Genomic DNA, 15,245 nt, shown 5'->3' on the forward strand with positions numbered 1-15,245 from the left:
GAGCCTTCATATAAATAGGGGTCAACTGCACATTCAGTGGAAAGGGAATTGTTAAAAGGCACCCTGCCTCTCAGCAAGGCACTTCCTCAACAGCTTGGCCAAGGAAACCATCAACTACCCTCAAATAATCCCCCAGCCAGACCACAAATTGCTGGCTGCCCCATACTCAGTAACACACCCTGCCATGCTCACACTGGCTCACAAAATAATCCACAGTAGCAAGCACTATTGGGGGTGCCTCTCAGAATGGGTCATCTCTGTGCAAAGTTGAAAAATGACTTCTCCAAAGCAAGTTGTCTAGGCCATTTGTGGAAATTCTATGACCAGTGTGAGGAGAAAAGGGAAGGGAGGAACTGCCAGACCATAGAGAGCTTTGTATCCTATTGTGACCTTGGTGGAAAGGGGAGAAGAGAAGGAGGTTGATTAGAAAAATTCCTGAAGGCCAGGATTTCCCTCCCAGAGGGGTTATTTGAGAGTATTTTTTTAAGGGAAATTACTCTCTCCAGAGAAGACTGGAGGGAGGGTGCCTTAGGAGGGAGTGTGATGGGTGGATGATAAAGGCATCTCAGGCTGACAAGTATGGGGGAAAGGGTACTGGATGAAGATCAGGGCTCGTTTGGCGAGGCCAAAGATCCAAGAGGTCTCTGCTGCCCCTCCCCCCAAAAGGTTGACTCAGACTGCTCAAACTGCTTGGTAAACCCCATAGTAACAACCTAGAGTTGCTAAGAGTGTGAGCCTTAAGGCCTGAAGGACTCCTACATTGTAAGTTAACTAGCAGCTCCAATGCAAGACAAAGCAGTGTCTTTTGTGGGGGTGTGGGTGGGATGGGGAGGACATTCATTGAAGTCCCTGCTGAGACCCGACTGAAGTTAAAAAGTCAAAAGAAAAAAAAATAGTGACATTTGTTCCCTGCTAAGAAGCAACGTCTATCTCCAGCCTGAACCCACATCTCCAGCCTCTACGGCCATTTGAGTGGGTTGAAAGAAGGAGAGCTATTTGGATTTGAGTATTTAGGAGAAACAACAAAAAGGGATAAAGTTCGTGAAGTTCCTTCATTTGGCAATCTGGCACCTCAAGGTGAGTCGTCCCACAAGTCACTTTTCCCAGTAATAGCCCCAGCTGCTCCCACCCATCACCCCTCCTGGGGGTGGCTTGCTTTGGGGGAACGAACGCGGAGAGAATTTCTCTCCCCAGTCCTCCGCTGAAACTTGGCTTCCAGCAGCTCACAGCCTCCTAAAACAAACAAACCCTGGCTGAGGCAGTGGCGGCAGCTCCAGCACAGCTGAGCTCTACGGCGCAAAAGTTTCCTCCACTCCTCTCAACGTGCAGGGAATCTCGCCGGCGCAGGAGGACTGCGAGGGAGGGAAAGGCCGAGCCGAACCCACCGCAGCAGCAACGCCCTGAGAGCTGAATGGATGTGCGCGCATCCAGCCGTGGGAAGTGAGGCTGGCAAAAGCCACCAGTGCTTCATCTCTGTTTCCACACTGGCCCCTACTCCTGCAACCTGCCCAGGACTGATGGCCCGCTGGTCAATGGAGGGGCCAGCGCTACCAAGAGAGCTGGCAAGCCTCGCTGTCTGTCCCTTCAGTCCTTTACTGTTTCTAGGAGTGCATGGGGCCTCCAAGGAGAAATCCCCAACAGCCACCACTTCCTCCAGCCCAAACTAAGGGGAGTAGCTGTCCTGACGTGGGGGAGCAAAGGCCGCCCCACTACCCCCACGGGTGTGTCTGCGTGCACGGCTCTAGCAGGGAGCCAGTCATGCTCCCCACTCCGTGTTCCAGCTACCCTTAGTGGGTGTCTGCGCCTGGTCTGGTGGCAAGACCCCTCCGTGCTCCTCAGAGGAGCTTTCGTCCCCAGCCCTGGCCAAGTTTCAAAGTTGGTCTGAGGGCCCTGTCCTGCAGCAGCCTGGGCACCCGCTTGCCCATTCAAAGTTGGGTGCCGTTAGGATAGCACCACCAGTTCTTACCTTAGACACTGTGAGCGGCTCGCAGTGTTCCAGACCCCCCTTAAGGGTGAAGCCCCAGGGTGCCCCCCCTTGCAGCTGCACAGGGACGTACTGGAAAGACCCAGGCCGGTTCTCCATCCTGGGCTCAGCTCAGGCGCCGCCGGGATCCTTTTCCGCGGGGGCTACGTTGCCTCCGCCCCCAGCAGCTCCGCCACCATCGCCCTCCAGCACTACGCCACCCCGCACCGCCCTGCTCCGCCTACTCTCCCTGGTGGAGACACTCGGGCAGCGAGCTAGCGCGAGGAGGAAATGACACGGAGCTGGAGAAAGGGGGAAGTGGGGGAAGGAGAAGGGAAAAAAAAGAAAAGAAAGGAAAAAAGAAGAGGCGGAGGGATAGCGCGTAATGGACAAGAAAACGGAGCAATGGGGAGGGGCAGTCACTGGGACCTCGCCTATAGGAGCGCTGGGGAATGAACCAGGCGAGGCCTCACATCAATTGTTACATTGTTTCATTCAAGGAAGCCCCCTCTTTGGTCCTCCCCTCCGCTGCCGGGTTCCCCGCCCCTCCAGCCAACCCAGGCGAAGGGAGGTGAAAGTCGTTAGTGTGGACGGTTCGCGTGGTGGGCTGAGCATTGGTTTCCTGATAAGCCGTGTTCATGTTTCTCTGACTGCCTTTTTCTTCTGAAGGTCTGGAGAACCGGGTCCTGGGAGGGTTAAAAGGCTGATAATTTGTGGACCCTGCCCAGAGGGGTGGAAAGGAAAGTAAGCAGGCCAGCAAACACAGTGGGGCTGTGTGTGCTGGCTGCTCTGTGTGTACACGCTAGGTGTGTGGGGTCATTATGAAACTATGCCCCCAAAGCATAGTTTAAATAAAGAAGCACTTGAGGATGCCCCCTACCCAGACTTGGCTGCACCCTGGCTCAGTGCTGGCATCTATGGGTAGCACTGTGCTTGTGTACGTTCCAGTCCTCTGGAGTTCCCAGTATGGCCTTGCCCTTGCCCCCACCGAGACGACCAAGCCAGGAACCAGCACACTTTATGAGTAGTAGTATTGTCTCTAAACAAACCTCCATGAAAGAGCATCCATTGATAAGCTGGCCAATTAATAATACTGTTCTTTGGAGAAGAATTGGCTTTTAGACAAGGTCCTGAACATCTCTGTTTATCTGTTCAATTTAGGCCAATAGTTTCTGCTCTGGGCTTTTAAAACAGACTAAATGAACAGCCACAATAATAGTCCTGAAAAGTGAATTTGTTACTGAATCTTACGCTGATTTCTCAGGCTTCACCTGGGCAGGTTATTGTCCCTCTCTGAGGTGTTTTCTCTGGAACCATGTGTGGACAGTGAGTTTTTAAAGAGCTTCACACTAGCAGGGAAAATGTTGACAACTCAGTTGTGACTCAACAGGATGTTCCTACTCTCTCTTGCCCGTTCAGTTTCTTTCCCTGTTCCTGTGCAGCTTTTTCCTTATGGCTAATAAACACACTATGGCCCCTTCCTTCACATCCAGCTTTCTGTGGTTAAGGTTTCCACTCTCTACTTCCATTTCCTCACTTGTCACTACCTCTTCAACACAACCCTGTGCCCCAGCAGGCCCCTAAAACCTCTTTCACAGGCTTACCCCCAAATCAATTCTTTCTTCTTAGCACCATCCCCACCAGACTGTCTGCATTATGCGTGTATGATGCTACTCGGCTTTTCTTTAATAAAACAGAAGTCCTTAGTGATGATTCACATGGGAAATCCCCCTTGATCTTTTAGGCTTTTACACCTACAAAGACCATCTTGATCATGTTTATTGCTTTGTATTTTCCCTACTATTTTAACTAGAAAGTGTTAATTCAGTCTGTTGATTCTTAATTGTGTCAGCTTATTGCCATAACATTCTTTTTGCTCCGCCCCACCTTGAAACTCAGCAATTTTTAAAATTTTCTTTCTGGGATAAGATCTCTATGATTGTTATTTGGTGGAACTCAGCATCTTTCAGGCACAGCACATTGAAATTTGTAAATTCAGTTCATAGGTTATATAGTCATCACTCAAGGACCACTAGAAGTATGTGTCTAGACTAGAGGAAAAATATTTGAAAGCAGGAGACACACATCTGAGCACTGGCCTTGTCACTAACTAGATGGGTGACCTTGGGCAAATCACTGAGCTAGCTCCTTTTAGTCTCTTTTTCTTCATCTGTAAACTTTTGCTAATCAGCCCTGACTTTCCTACCTCCCAGGCCTGTTGAGAAAAATTAGAGGAAATAATACATAAGAAAATGCTTTGGTAAGGAAAAAGTAAAAATGCTCACAACCTTATTATGAAAGCAAGCACTGACCTTGCCTTTAAGTAACCTATTTTCATTCCAAGCCTTACTCCACAATGGTGTCCTGTTGTACTCTTCAGTTTATCCTTTTCATTATTACAGCAGAAAAACATAAATTATCTAGCCCCATGTGTAAACAGCACATAAATAGTAGATATTTGAACATAAGATGGCTAGATCATGTTGCTTCTTTACCAGTAAAAATCATTGCAGCTAGCAGGCATCTCATTCCTCCTTACAAGGACAGTTAGTGGGAGCATGATTGCATAGTGGAAAGGATACTAGGTAGAATTTGACTCACTGGACGGTGCCTGTGGCTCAGTGGATGGGGCGATAGCCCCATATACAGAGGGTGGTAGGTTAGAACTGGCTCTAGCCAAACTGCAACAAAAAATAGCCAGGCATTGTGGAGGGTGCCTGTAGTCCCAACTACTCGGTAGGCAGAGGCAAAAGAATCACCTAAGCCCAGGAGTTGGAGGTTGCTGTAAGCTCTGACTATGGCACTCTGCTGAGGGCAATAAAGTGAGACTCTATCTAATAAAAAAAACCAAAACAAAACTTGACTTGGCCTAGATTCTAAGCTGGTTCTGCCATTAATAGGTATGTGACATTAAGCAGGTCATCCCCCTTCTCTGTAAATTGCAGGGGTTGAGCTACTTGATTTTTAAGTACCCCTACAGTTTGCAAATTCTGGGACTACTTCCTGTCAAGTGCCTAAGCATAACATATGTGGGAATTCTTTTTTTAATTAATTTTTAAGACAGAGTATCACTCTGTTGCCCCAGGCTAGAGTGCCATGGTGTCAGCCTAGCTCACAGCAACCTCAAACTCCTGATTCAAATGATCCTTCTGCTTCAGCCTCCTCAGTAGCTAGGACTACAGGTGGCTGCTACAGTGCCTGGCTAATTTTTCTATTTTTAGTAGAGATGAGGTCTTGCTCATGCTCAGGCTGATCTCAAACTGCTGAGCTCAACCTATCCTCCTACCTTGTCCTCCCAGAGTGCTAAGATTATAGGTGGAGCCACCTTGCCCAACCTATAAACAAACTCTTGATGATGGAGATGAGCCAAATAAAAATAAAGTGATGGAGAACAGTTGAGGGGTATATTTCTCTCTGTGTGAGTTTACACTGGAGCCAGCAGATAGATGACAAATTCACTCTTAAGTATGTTAAATTATGTAGGAAAAAAGTGGGAGGGCCAGTAGGTAGTTAGAAATAGGGAAAAATATCAATAAATGGGTGGTGATTGACAATGCACATTTAAATTATAGTTGAAGCCATTTGGAGTAGAGATAATCTCAGGCAGGGAGATTAGAATAAAAAGAAAAAAGGAATTTAGGTAGAATTCTAGATCATGCTAATATTTGAAATATTATGTTAATATTCATAAGTCAAGAAGGATAACAAAGGATACAAAAGGGAGCAGGCAGAGGAGGTGAACGAGACCAATCAGTAGAAGCAGGGGGAGGGAAATTAAAACCAGGCTTGGTACTTCCATCTTATTTTTAAAAATCATTTTAGGGGTCGTTTCTTCATTAAAAATCTATTGACCAGTTTACCTTTTTGGAAATAAGTTGACTGAAAGAGCAGAACCCTTGCTCTCATAAAAGACAAGATTTGTTCTTTTTGTGTGTGTGGTTTAAAAAAATGGCACCAAATCTACCCTCATAACAAATGTTCAAGTATGTAGTACAGTGTTAATAACTTTAGGTACAGTAGATCACTAGAACTTCTTTATCCTGCATGACTGAAGCTCTATACTCACTGAACAGCAACTCTCGTTTACCCCCAGTTCCTGGCAACTATCACTCCTCTTTCTGCTTTTATGAGTTTGACTACATAGATACTTCATATTAGTGGAATCACGTAGCAGTTGTTCTTCTGCGACTAGCTTATTTGACTTAACATAATGCCTCTAGCTTTATCCATGTTGACACATGTGACAGGATTTTCTTCTTTTATAAGTTTGAATAGGATTCCATCATTTATGGATAAAGTTTTTCATTCAGCTGTCAGTGGGCATTTAAGGTCCTCCCACTGGGGGGGTAAAATTGACCCATAAAAGTTGTATATTTTTAAGGTACAGAGTATGATGATTTATATACATATACATTGTAAAATGATTACCACAATCAAACTAATTAATACATCCATCACCTCACAGATACCTTTGTGTGTATGGTAATATCTACTGTCTTAGCAAATTTTAAGTATATAACTATTTATTAAGTATATAACTACTTAATAAATGCTACTTAAGCATTATTAACTATAGTCATCATGCTATACATTAGCTCTCCAGAACTTATTAATCTTATAACTGAAAGTTTGTACATGTACACCATCTTCCCATTTGCCCCATTTCCCAGCTTCTGGCAACTATCATTCCACTTTCCACTTCTGTGAGTTAAACTATTTTAGATTCCAAACATAAATGAGATTATGCAGTAATGCAGTTTTTGTTTTTCTGTGTCTAACTCATTTCACTTGGCGTAATGTCTTCCTGGTTCATCCATTTTGTCACAAATGGCAAGATTTCTTTTGTGAAAGAATAATGTGTGTGTATTCGTGTGTGTATATATATAATATATATACCCCCTACAGAGTCATGTATCGCGTAACAACAGGGACACCTTCTAAGAAATGTGCCATTAGTTGATGTTATCATAGTGCAAACACTGTAGAGCATGCTTACACAAACCTAGGTGTTATAGCCTCCTAAACACCCAGGCTATATGGTATAGCCTATTGCTGTCAGGCTACTAACCTGTTTGTTACTATACTGAATGCTGCAGGCAACTGTAACACAATGGTGTTTGTGCATCTAAATATAGAAAATGTACAGTAAAATTACAATGTAAAAGATAAAAAAATGACATACCCGTATAAGGCACCTATCATGAATAGAGCTTGCAGGACTGGGATTTGCTCTGGGTGGGTCAATGATTGAGTGGTGAGTGAATGTGAAGGCTTAGAACATTTCTATATACTACTGCACACTTTAAAAACACTGTAATCGTAGGATATGCTAAATTTATAAAAATATTTTTCTCTTTTCAATATTAAATTAACTAGCTTACTGTAACTTTTTTACTTTATAAATGCCATAATTTTTAAAATTCTTGATTCAGTTGTAACAATACTTAGCTTTGAACACAAACAGGTTGTAGAGATGTACAAAAATATTTTCTTTGGGTTGGGTACCCATAGTACAGTGGTTAGGGCGCTGGCCACATACACCTGGGATGGCAGTTTCAAACCCAGCCCAGGCCTGCTAAACAACAATGTGACAACTATAACAACAACAAAAAAAAATAGCCAGGCATTGTGGCATGTGTCTGTAGTCCCAGCTACTTGGGAGACTGAGACAAAAGAATCGCTTAAGCCCAAGACTTTGAGGTTGCTGTGAGTTGTCATGCCATGGCACTCTACTGAGGGTGATGTAGTGAGACACTATCTCAAAAAAAAAAAAAAAAAGAAAATTTTCTTTCTTTATATTCTTGTTATATAAGTCATTTTCTATCTTTAAAAATTTTAATTTTTTTCCAAATTTAAACTTTGTGTTGAAAACTAAGCACACACACTAGCACATAAGCATAGGCCTACACAACAGGATCATCAAACTGTGACAAGGATATAGGAATTTTTCATCTCCATTATAGTTTTATAAGACCACTGTTGTATGTGTTGTATACATGGTCTGTCATTGACCATAACATTATCTATGGCACATGACTCTGTGTGTGTATTTGTCTGACATTTTCTTCATCCATTAATTCATTGATGAATATTCAGGTTGTTTAGATAGTTTCACTATTGTGAATAATGCTGCAATGAACATGGAGGTACAGTTATCTCTATGAGATACTGATTTCATTTTCTTTGGATATATATCCAGAAGTGGAATTGCTGAATCATATTATAGTCCTATTTTTATTTTTTGAGCAAGCTCCATATCATTTTCTATAATAGCTGAACCAATTTACAATCTCACCAACGCTGTACATAGGTTCCCGTTTCTTTACAACCTTGCCAACACTTGTTATCTTTAAAGTGTTATCACTATGGAACACTCCCCAGCTGCAAAAATAAACAGTAAGAGAGGAAGCAAGGAACAAAATATATATGAAACAACCAGAAAACAGTCAATAAAATGGCAGCAGTAAGTCCTAGCATATCAATCATAACCCTGAATATAATACGTTTTGAAGTCAATAAGTAATGAGGTCTCCAGTTTTGTTCTTCTTTCTCGAGATTATTTTGGCTCTTTGTGGTCTTTTGTGGCTCTATATACATTTTAGGTTTTTTTTTTCTATTTCTGTAAAAAAATGTTATTGGGATTTTGATAGGTATTGCATTGAATCTATAGATCATATGAGGTATGTACAGCATTTGTTAACAAGCAACAGAATGAGGAGACAATCCCACAGAATGGGAGAAAATATTTACAAACTATCTTTATGACAAGAGATTAATAACCAGAATATATAAGGAGCTCAAATAACTAAGGAGCAAAGATCCAAATCATACAATTAAAAATGGGCCAAAGGTCTTAACATACATTTCTCAAAAGGAGACATACAAATGGCCAGCAGGTATATGAAAAATGCTCAATATTACTAATCATCAGAGACATGTAAATCAAAACCACAATGAGATTATTACCTCATTGAAATTAAAATGGCTTTTCTTAAAAAGACAGAGGAAAACAAATATTGACAAAGATACGAACAAAAGTGAACCCTTGTACACTGTTGGTGGGAATGTAAATTAGTATAGCCACTATGGAATGCAGTTTAGAGGTTCTTCAAAAAACTAAAAATAAAACCATCATATGATCCAACAATTTCACTACCAGGTATACATCCAAAAGAAAGTAAACCAATTTGGAAGAGATATCTGCACTCTCATGTTTATTGCAGCACTATTCACAATCACCAAAATATGGCACAACCTAAGTGTCTATCAATGGATGAATGGATAAAGACAATGTGGTATATATATACATGATGGAATACTATTCATTCATAAAAAATAATGAAATCCTGTCATTTGCAGCAACATGAGTGAGACTGGAAAACATTATGTTAAGTGAAATAAGCCAAGTACAAAAATACGAATACAAATACCACATGTTCTCGCTCATATGTGGGAGTGAAAAGTGGACTTTACATAACACATGAAAATAATGTATCCTAATCATTTTAATCCTCATATTAATCTAAAATTTTTAAAAATGTGTATTTCAAAAAGAGTATATTGGTGCTTACCCATAGATAGGAAGAGTAGGGGGCAAGGCTCTTGATGAGAAGTTGATTGATGAGCACAAATATATAAGGTAATAAAAGAAATAAGACCCAGAGGCAGCACCTGTGGCTCAAAGGAGTAGGGTGCTGGCCCCATATGCCAGAGGTGGTGGGTTCAAACCGAGCCCTAGCTAAAAACTGCAAAATAAATAAATAAATAAATAAATAAATAAAATAAGACCCAGTATTTGATAGAGCAGTAAGATGACTATATTTTATAATAATCTACTATATATTTAAAAATAGAGGATAAGAATTCAAATGTTTCCAGCATAAAGAAAAGGCAAAAATTTAAGGTGGTGGATATTCCAATTACATTGATTTAATCTTTACAAATTATATGAATGTATTAAATTAACACATGTACCCCCAAATTATGTGCATCATTGTGTACAAATAAACAAAAGATGTATAAAAAATAGCATTTGTGATTTTAAAGAGCTTATTATTTATTGAAACAATATTTCAATGGAAAATTTAAGTGTTCACTTAGTAAGGTAAATTTGCCCTAGATGGAGATAACGCTAAGCACCAGGTTATCTCAACTGTACAAGGCACTCTTCATACATTATTGGTAATTATCACAATACCTTGCAAAGTAGGCATTATTTTGTCTGTTTCCAAAGCGAGGAGACTGACCTGGGAAGTGGTAGAACCATAATTATAAATCAGGGAGATCAGAAAAGCATTCTGTGGTAACTTTACTAATCATGCCTCTGTCATACTCTCCTCTTTTTCAGAAGACGAAGGGGTTGAAAGTCCTTCATTTTGCTTTTTTAATGTTTCCCCTTTGGAGAAATTCTGTTAGAATCAGTCTTCTGGCTTCTCTCCTCACCCTTCATGTGATGACTGACATGGCAAGTCTGGATAGCTATGTAGGGGGAGTACTAGGAAGTCTTTTATGGCTACCTTTCTATTTCCTTTCTTCCAAAATAGCTTTTGACAGTAATAAATGACTATTTTAATCTCTGTTTATCTTCTTCCTGTGTCTATCAATTGGTTCTGAACTTGGGAGTAGATGAGAGATGTGCTATTATTCATCCTTACCTCCAAATATAACTACTCAACCCATTTTTGCCCAGCCTGTGTGTGATTCTGTTCATTTGTCTATTCGACATTATCCCTTGAGTATCTATGTGGGCCTGTTTCTGAATGCCCCTCTGATTGCCTAGATGCATGTATGTGTGTACATCAGCATATCAGGATGTATGTGTGGGTATTAGGTCAAAGTTGCATATGGTCCTAAAAATGATTGATCTGGGAGTGTATGGAGGAAGGAGAGAGAGAGAATGAAGGGTGTGTTCTTTGACCTTGGGTTTGAGGGCCACCTTTCCATAGTTATCATAATGATTTTTTTCTCTTTTTCCATTTTGATATTTTATTTTTACTAGAAGCAGACACTACCTGGAGACTGCTTGAGTTCATTTCTTTTGCTCTTCTTCTATTCTGGGGCCACAGTCTTCCCTCGTTCCATCTCTTTGCTACCTGTGTCAGAAGGCAGAGAGCAATCATTGTTTCAGAAAACTTCTGTACTAGCTCAGAGATTGTTTACAGACCAGAGAAATTCTTATTTATCATAGGCAAATTATCATATTAGAGAAATCTAACCTATGTCTTGTGATTGTTATTTGGTGTTAAGTGGCACATTCTTCTCAAATACGTAAAATACTCTGTGAATTTTCTCCAGTCATCTTAATTTCATCACACCCTTGGGAAAATAAGGTAAGAGTCAGAATTATAGTCACCCTTATTACAGATGAAACCAAAGGTGAAATAGATTCATTGCTTTACTAATGATCCCTCTAACACTTCTGGGAAATACAAATATAGGTGAGTTCAGACTACTCCTGGGCCAGTTACAGGTATTTGTCAGAAATAAAATCAAAACATGTTCATTTTTAATCTTATCATCCGGATCTATTGGACTATTCTACTCAGAATTCTGAGGCCCCTATTTCTCTCCTTCCCCATTTACTTCACCCTGGCCAATAATTACCCTGACTCTTCTGGATATTTCTCACTGGGGAAAATATGGGACAATGATAATTGTCAGTGAAGAGGGAAAAAATATCTAATGTGTCTAATGTTCTAGGTATTATTCATATGCAGATTACATGAAAATAACAGCAAGATCCTTCTTCCCTCCTACTCAAACATCTAAGGGTGTGCGGATAGTGAAGCATGAGGAGGTACAGTAAGGGATAAATCTAACTAGACCATCCTGGTAAAGAGTGCTTCTCTGACTACTGGGGAATTTTGCCTAGGGTTAGGGAAAAATTTATGGTCAAGATCCATTTCTTGTGAATTAAAGCCAGTATAACATTAGCATACAAAATACCATAGCTTGGACATTATTTTAGGTGTAGCTAAATAAATTCTCATACGTCCATACTGCTGGAGAAATATGGAGTTTATGTTTCTCCTTGGGTAATTTTGCAACAAATGCTTCTAGTGTTGAGGCATCTCTTTTGGGTCATCCTATGCTCTTATCCACTTAGAAAAAAATGGCAGTCATTTTATGGAATCTCAGGATCTTTACTTGGTATTTGGCAGGCCCTGAATCTGTAGCCTCAAACCCAATCTAGACAGCAATTTATGAGTGTGTGTGTACATGTGTGTGCATGCGCACTCATGCAGAAAAGGCTGCCATCTGTGGTGCTTGGTGTTCTCAGAGAAGGCTTGTTGGAATAGTAGTTGACTTTGTGTTTTAAGTTCATAGTAGTGTCAACTCAATTGGAAACTCTCCATTTGCCCTTGGGGAAGTCAATAACTTGGTCTAAGTTCAGCTGGGCTGTGATGCATGTTTGCCATTGCTCTAAAGGAGTTTCAGCTAGTGATTTATGTCTTCCTCATCTCAAGGTTGTAAAAGTCAGATGAATTTCTCAGATACAATATGTGGGCTAGAAGATGGTCTCTTTTTGGCCTCTTCAGCTCAAGGAACACTTTTTGCTTTGAGCTGTGGGTTAGTCAATCATTCTACTTCTCAAATGCTGTTTTCTGTGAGCCATTTCTCTTTGATCATTTATAAAATAAAATTTAAGTGCATATTAAACTGTTACCTCAACTACTATAGCCATGGAAAGGAAAACAAGTCATGCATACATATATACACAAAATCCAGTCTTTTGCCTTTCAAGTCACAATTGCAATGATGTGAAAACACCTCAAGTGCCCATCAATCTTGCATATATCAATAAACTGTGATATATGTATACCATGCAATAATATTCAGCCATAAAGATAGCAGAGACCTTACATCTTTTGTATTTATCTGGTCTTGGAGAACATTATCCTAAGTAAAGTATCTCAAGAATGGAAAAGCACCACATTCCATGTATTCAGTTATGGTCTGAAACTAGTAGATTAACAACTGCAGGTACACATGAGAGAAAAACACAAATTCAAGAAGAGGGAATATAGTTAAGTTCCCACCTATTGGGTACAATGTAGGGGCATATGGAACACTTCTCAATGAAGGACACAACTACATCTCAGACTTTGGACTTCACCTAACAAACATATATAATACAATTTAATTTGATGTACCGTCATACTAACTTGAAATTAAATAAAAATTACACCATCAAAAAATTTTTTTCCATCATTTTGCCTTCCTATAGCCGCTGAGAAGGTACACAAATTCACTGAACATTTGAACAAAATAAAGCCTGCATTCTGGTTTTGGTGAAGCTCTGAAAAAAAACTCAGCTGACAATCAAAAAACAATTTGTGGTGTCAAGGACACACATACATACACACATGTGCCGGTATCTAATGTAAGTGGGGGGTGGGACATGGGCGATGTGCAGTTTAGGCAGACGGATGGATAAAGGAATGGGAAGCTTGAGTGTTTTACTCCTTTGCCCTTTATTTTCCAGATACACATTAGATAGATAGATACATAGATATTTTCTTATTTTCCTTTTTGGTAGTTTATTTTCACTCTAGGCTAAGTAGAAATAAACCTATCTACAAAATATTGGCTAAAGAGTAAAACATTTTGCTTTGGTTCAAAGCATTTTGCTTTGGTTCAAATCCAGAATGACCTAGCCCAAAGAGGAGTGTCAGGCAGGCTGCTGAAAAGGATTACTTTCTTCTTCAAATATTTTCTTTGGGGGAAGTGGTTCCAGGCTTATGTACACATGCTTTGTGTGTACATACACCTCTCTCTTTCCCTCTCTCTCTCTCTCTCTCTCTCTCTCTATATATATATATATATATGTACATACATATCTCTCTCTCTGAGAGAGAGAGAGAGATACAGATACATGAACAAACCCACACATAAGGATTTATGTTTAAATTTGGGGATGTCTGACTCCTTTTCTGAGACTCTGGCAACTAACATTGCTAAAGAAAGAGGTTTCAAAATTCTGGCACAATTGTCAGAAATATCTTTGAGACTAGTTTTTTGATGTTCTAATACATAGGGCACTTTCAATGTTTATTCTTTCACTGGTTTAGGGTCAAGTTCAGAAATCTGGATACCATACTCAACTTCCCTATTTCTTTCTTCCTACCACCAACATCCACTCAATCACCAAGCTCTGCTGTTTCTAGTCCTAAATTCTCAAATCTATCCACTTCTCCATGCCCATTGCCACTCCATTATCATCTCACATCAAGACTATTGCAACCAGTTCCTAACTGGATTCCCTGATGCCTGCAGTTCTGTCCAGTTGATTCTAATCCATTCTCCACTTTGAAATATAGTTCACCCTTGAACAACATGAGTTTGAACTGTATGGGTACATGAGGATACAGATTTTTTCAACCAAATGGGGATGGAAATACAGTGTTCACTGGGCATGGCACCTCACACTTGTAATCCCAACTAATTGGGAGACTGAGGCAGGAGGATTGCTTATACCCATGACTTGGAGGTTACCGGTGAGCTATGATCATGCCAACTACAATATAGCCTGGGTGACAGAGTGAGACACCATTTCTCAAACATCTCTTTAAAAACAAAGAAAACATGATATTTGTGGGATGCAAAACCTATACAGTATGTAGGGACAACTTTTCATATCCATAGCAGACCAATTGGGGGACTTCAGTATGCCTAGATTTGGTATGGTGAAGGTGCTAGAACCAATCCTCCACATATTTTGAGGGATGACTGCACTTTGCAGGCAGTATTTTTTGTACTCACCTTTTTATATGTCACTCACCTGTTGAATTTTTTGCAACGGTTCCCTGAAGGCTTGCTGAATAAATTGAGTCCCTTGACTAAGACTCTTGCCTATATAGCCTGTACTGTTCCTCCATAGCACCCCAACCCTGCTCAACCTCCCTATCACACACACTTGGCTCTCCAGAAGTAAATCATGTGCAGATCCCCCAAGCACAACCTGATCTTTTGTGCCTCTAAGCCTTTTTACAAGCTGTTGTTCTTGCCTGGCATGCCTCCATTTCATCCTTGTTCACCCAGTAAATCGTTACTCCTTCTTAAAGTCAGCACAAAATTCACCCTTATACAAGTAGCCTTCCTTGACACACTCAAGCAGCTCCTTCTTTTTTTTTTATTAAATGATAGCTGTATACATTAATGCAAACATGGGGTACAGTGTAGTGTTTTCACATACATTTTGAAATACTTTCATCAAGCTGGTTCACATAAATTTCATGTCATTTGCATAGTCATTGTGTCAAAACATTTACATTCTAGTTCT

General features: G+C 40.5%; 1 protein-coding gene across 1 annotated transcript in view; it reads right to left on the reverse strand.

Moving 5' to 3' along the window:
- Nucleotides 1-2,083, reverse strand: part of SHROOM4 (shroom family member 4) — a 288,513-nt gene extending 286,430 nt beyond the window's left edge. The window contains exon 1 of the mRNA XM_012811303.2: nt 1,967-2,083. Within this exon, the coding sequence (XP_012666757.1) occupies nt 1,967-2,083 (117 nt within the window). The remainder of the gene's footprint in view (nt 1-1,966) is intronic.
- Between the last annotated feature and the right edge of the window lie 13,162 nt (nt 2,084-15,245).

The sequence above is a fragment of the Otolemur garnettii genome, unplaced genomic scaffold, assembly GCF_000181295.1.
Source record: "Otolemur garnettii isolate 467f Iridium unplaced genomic scaffold, OtoGar3 scaffold00153, whole genome shotgun sequence".
NCBI lineage: Eukaryota > Metazoa > Chordata > Mammalia > Primates > Galagidae > Otolemur > Otolemur garnettii.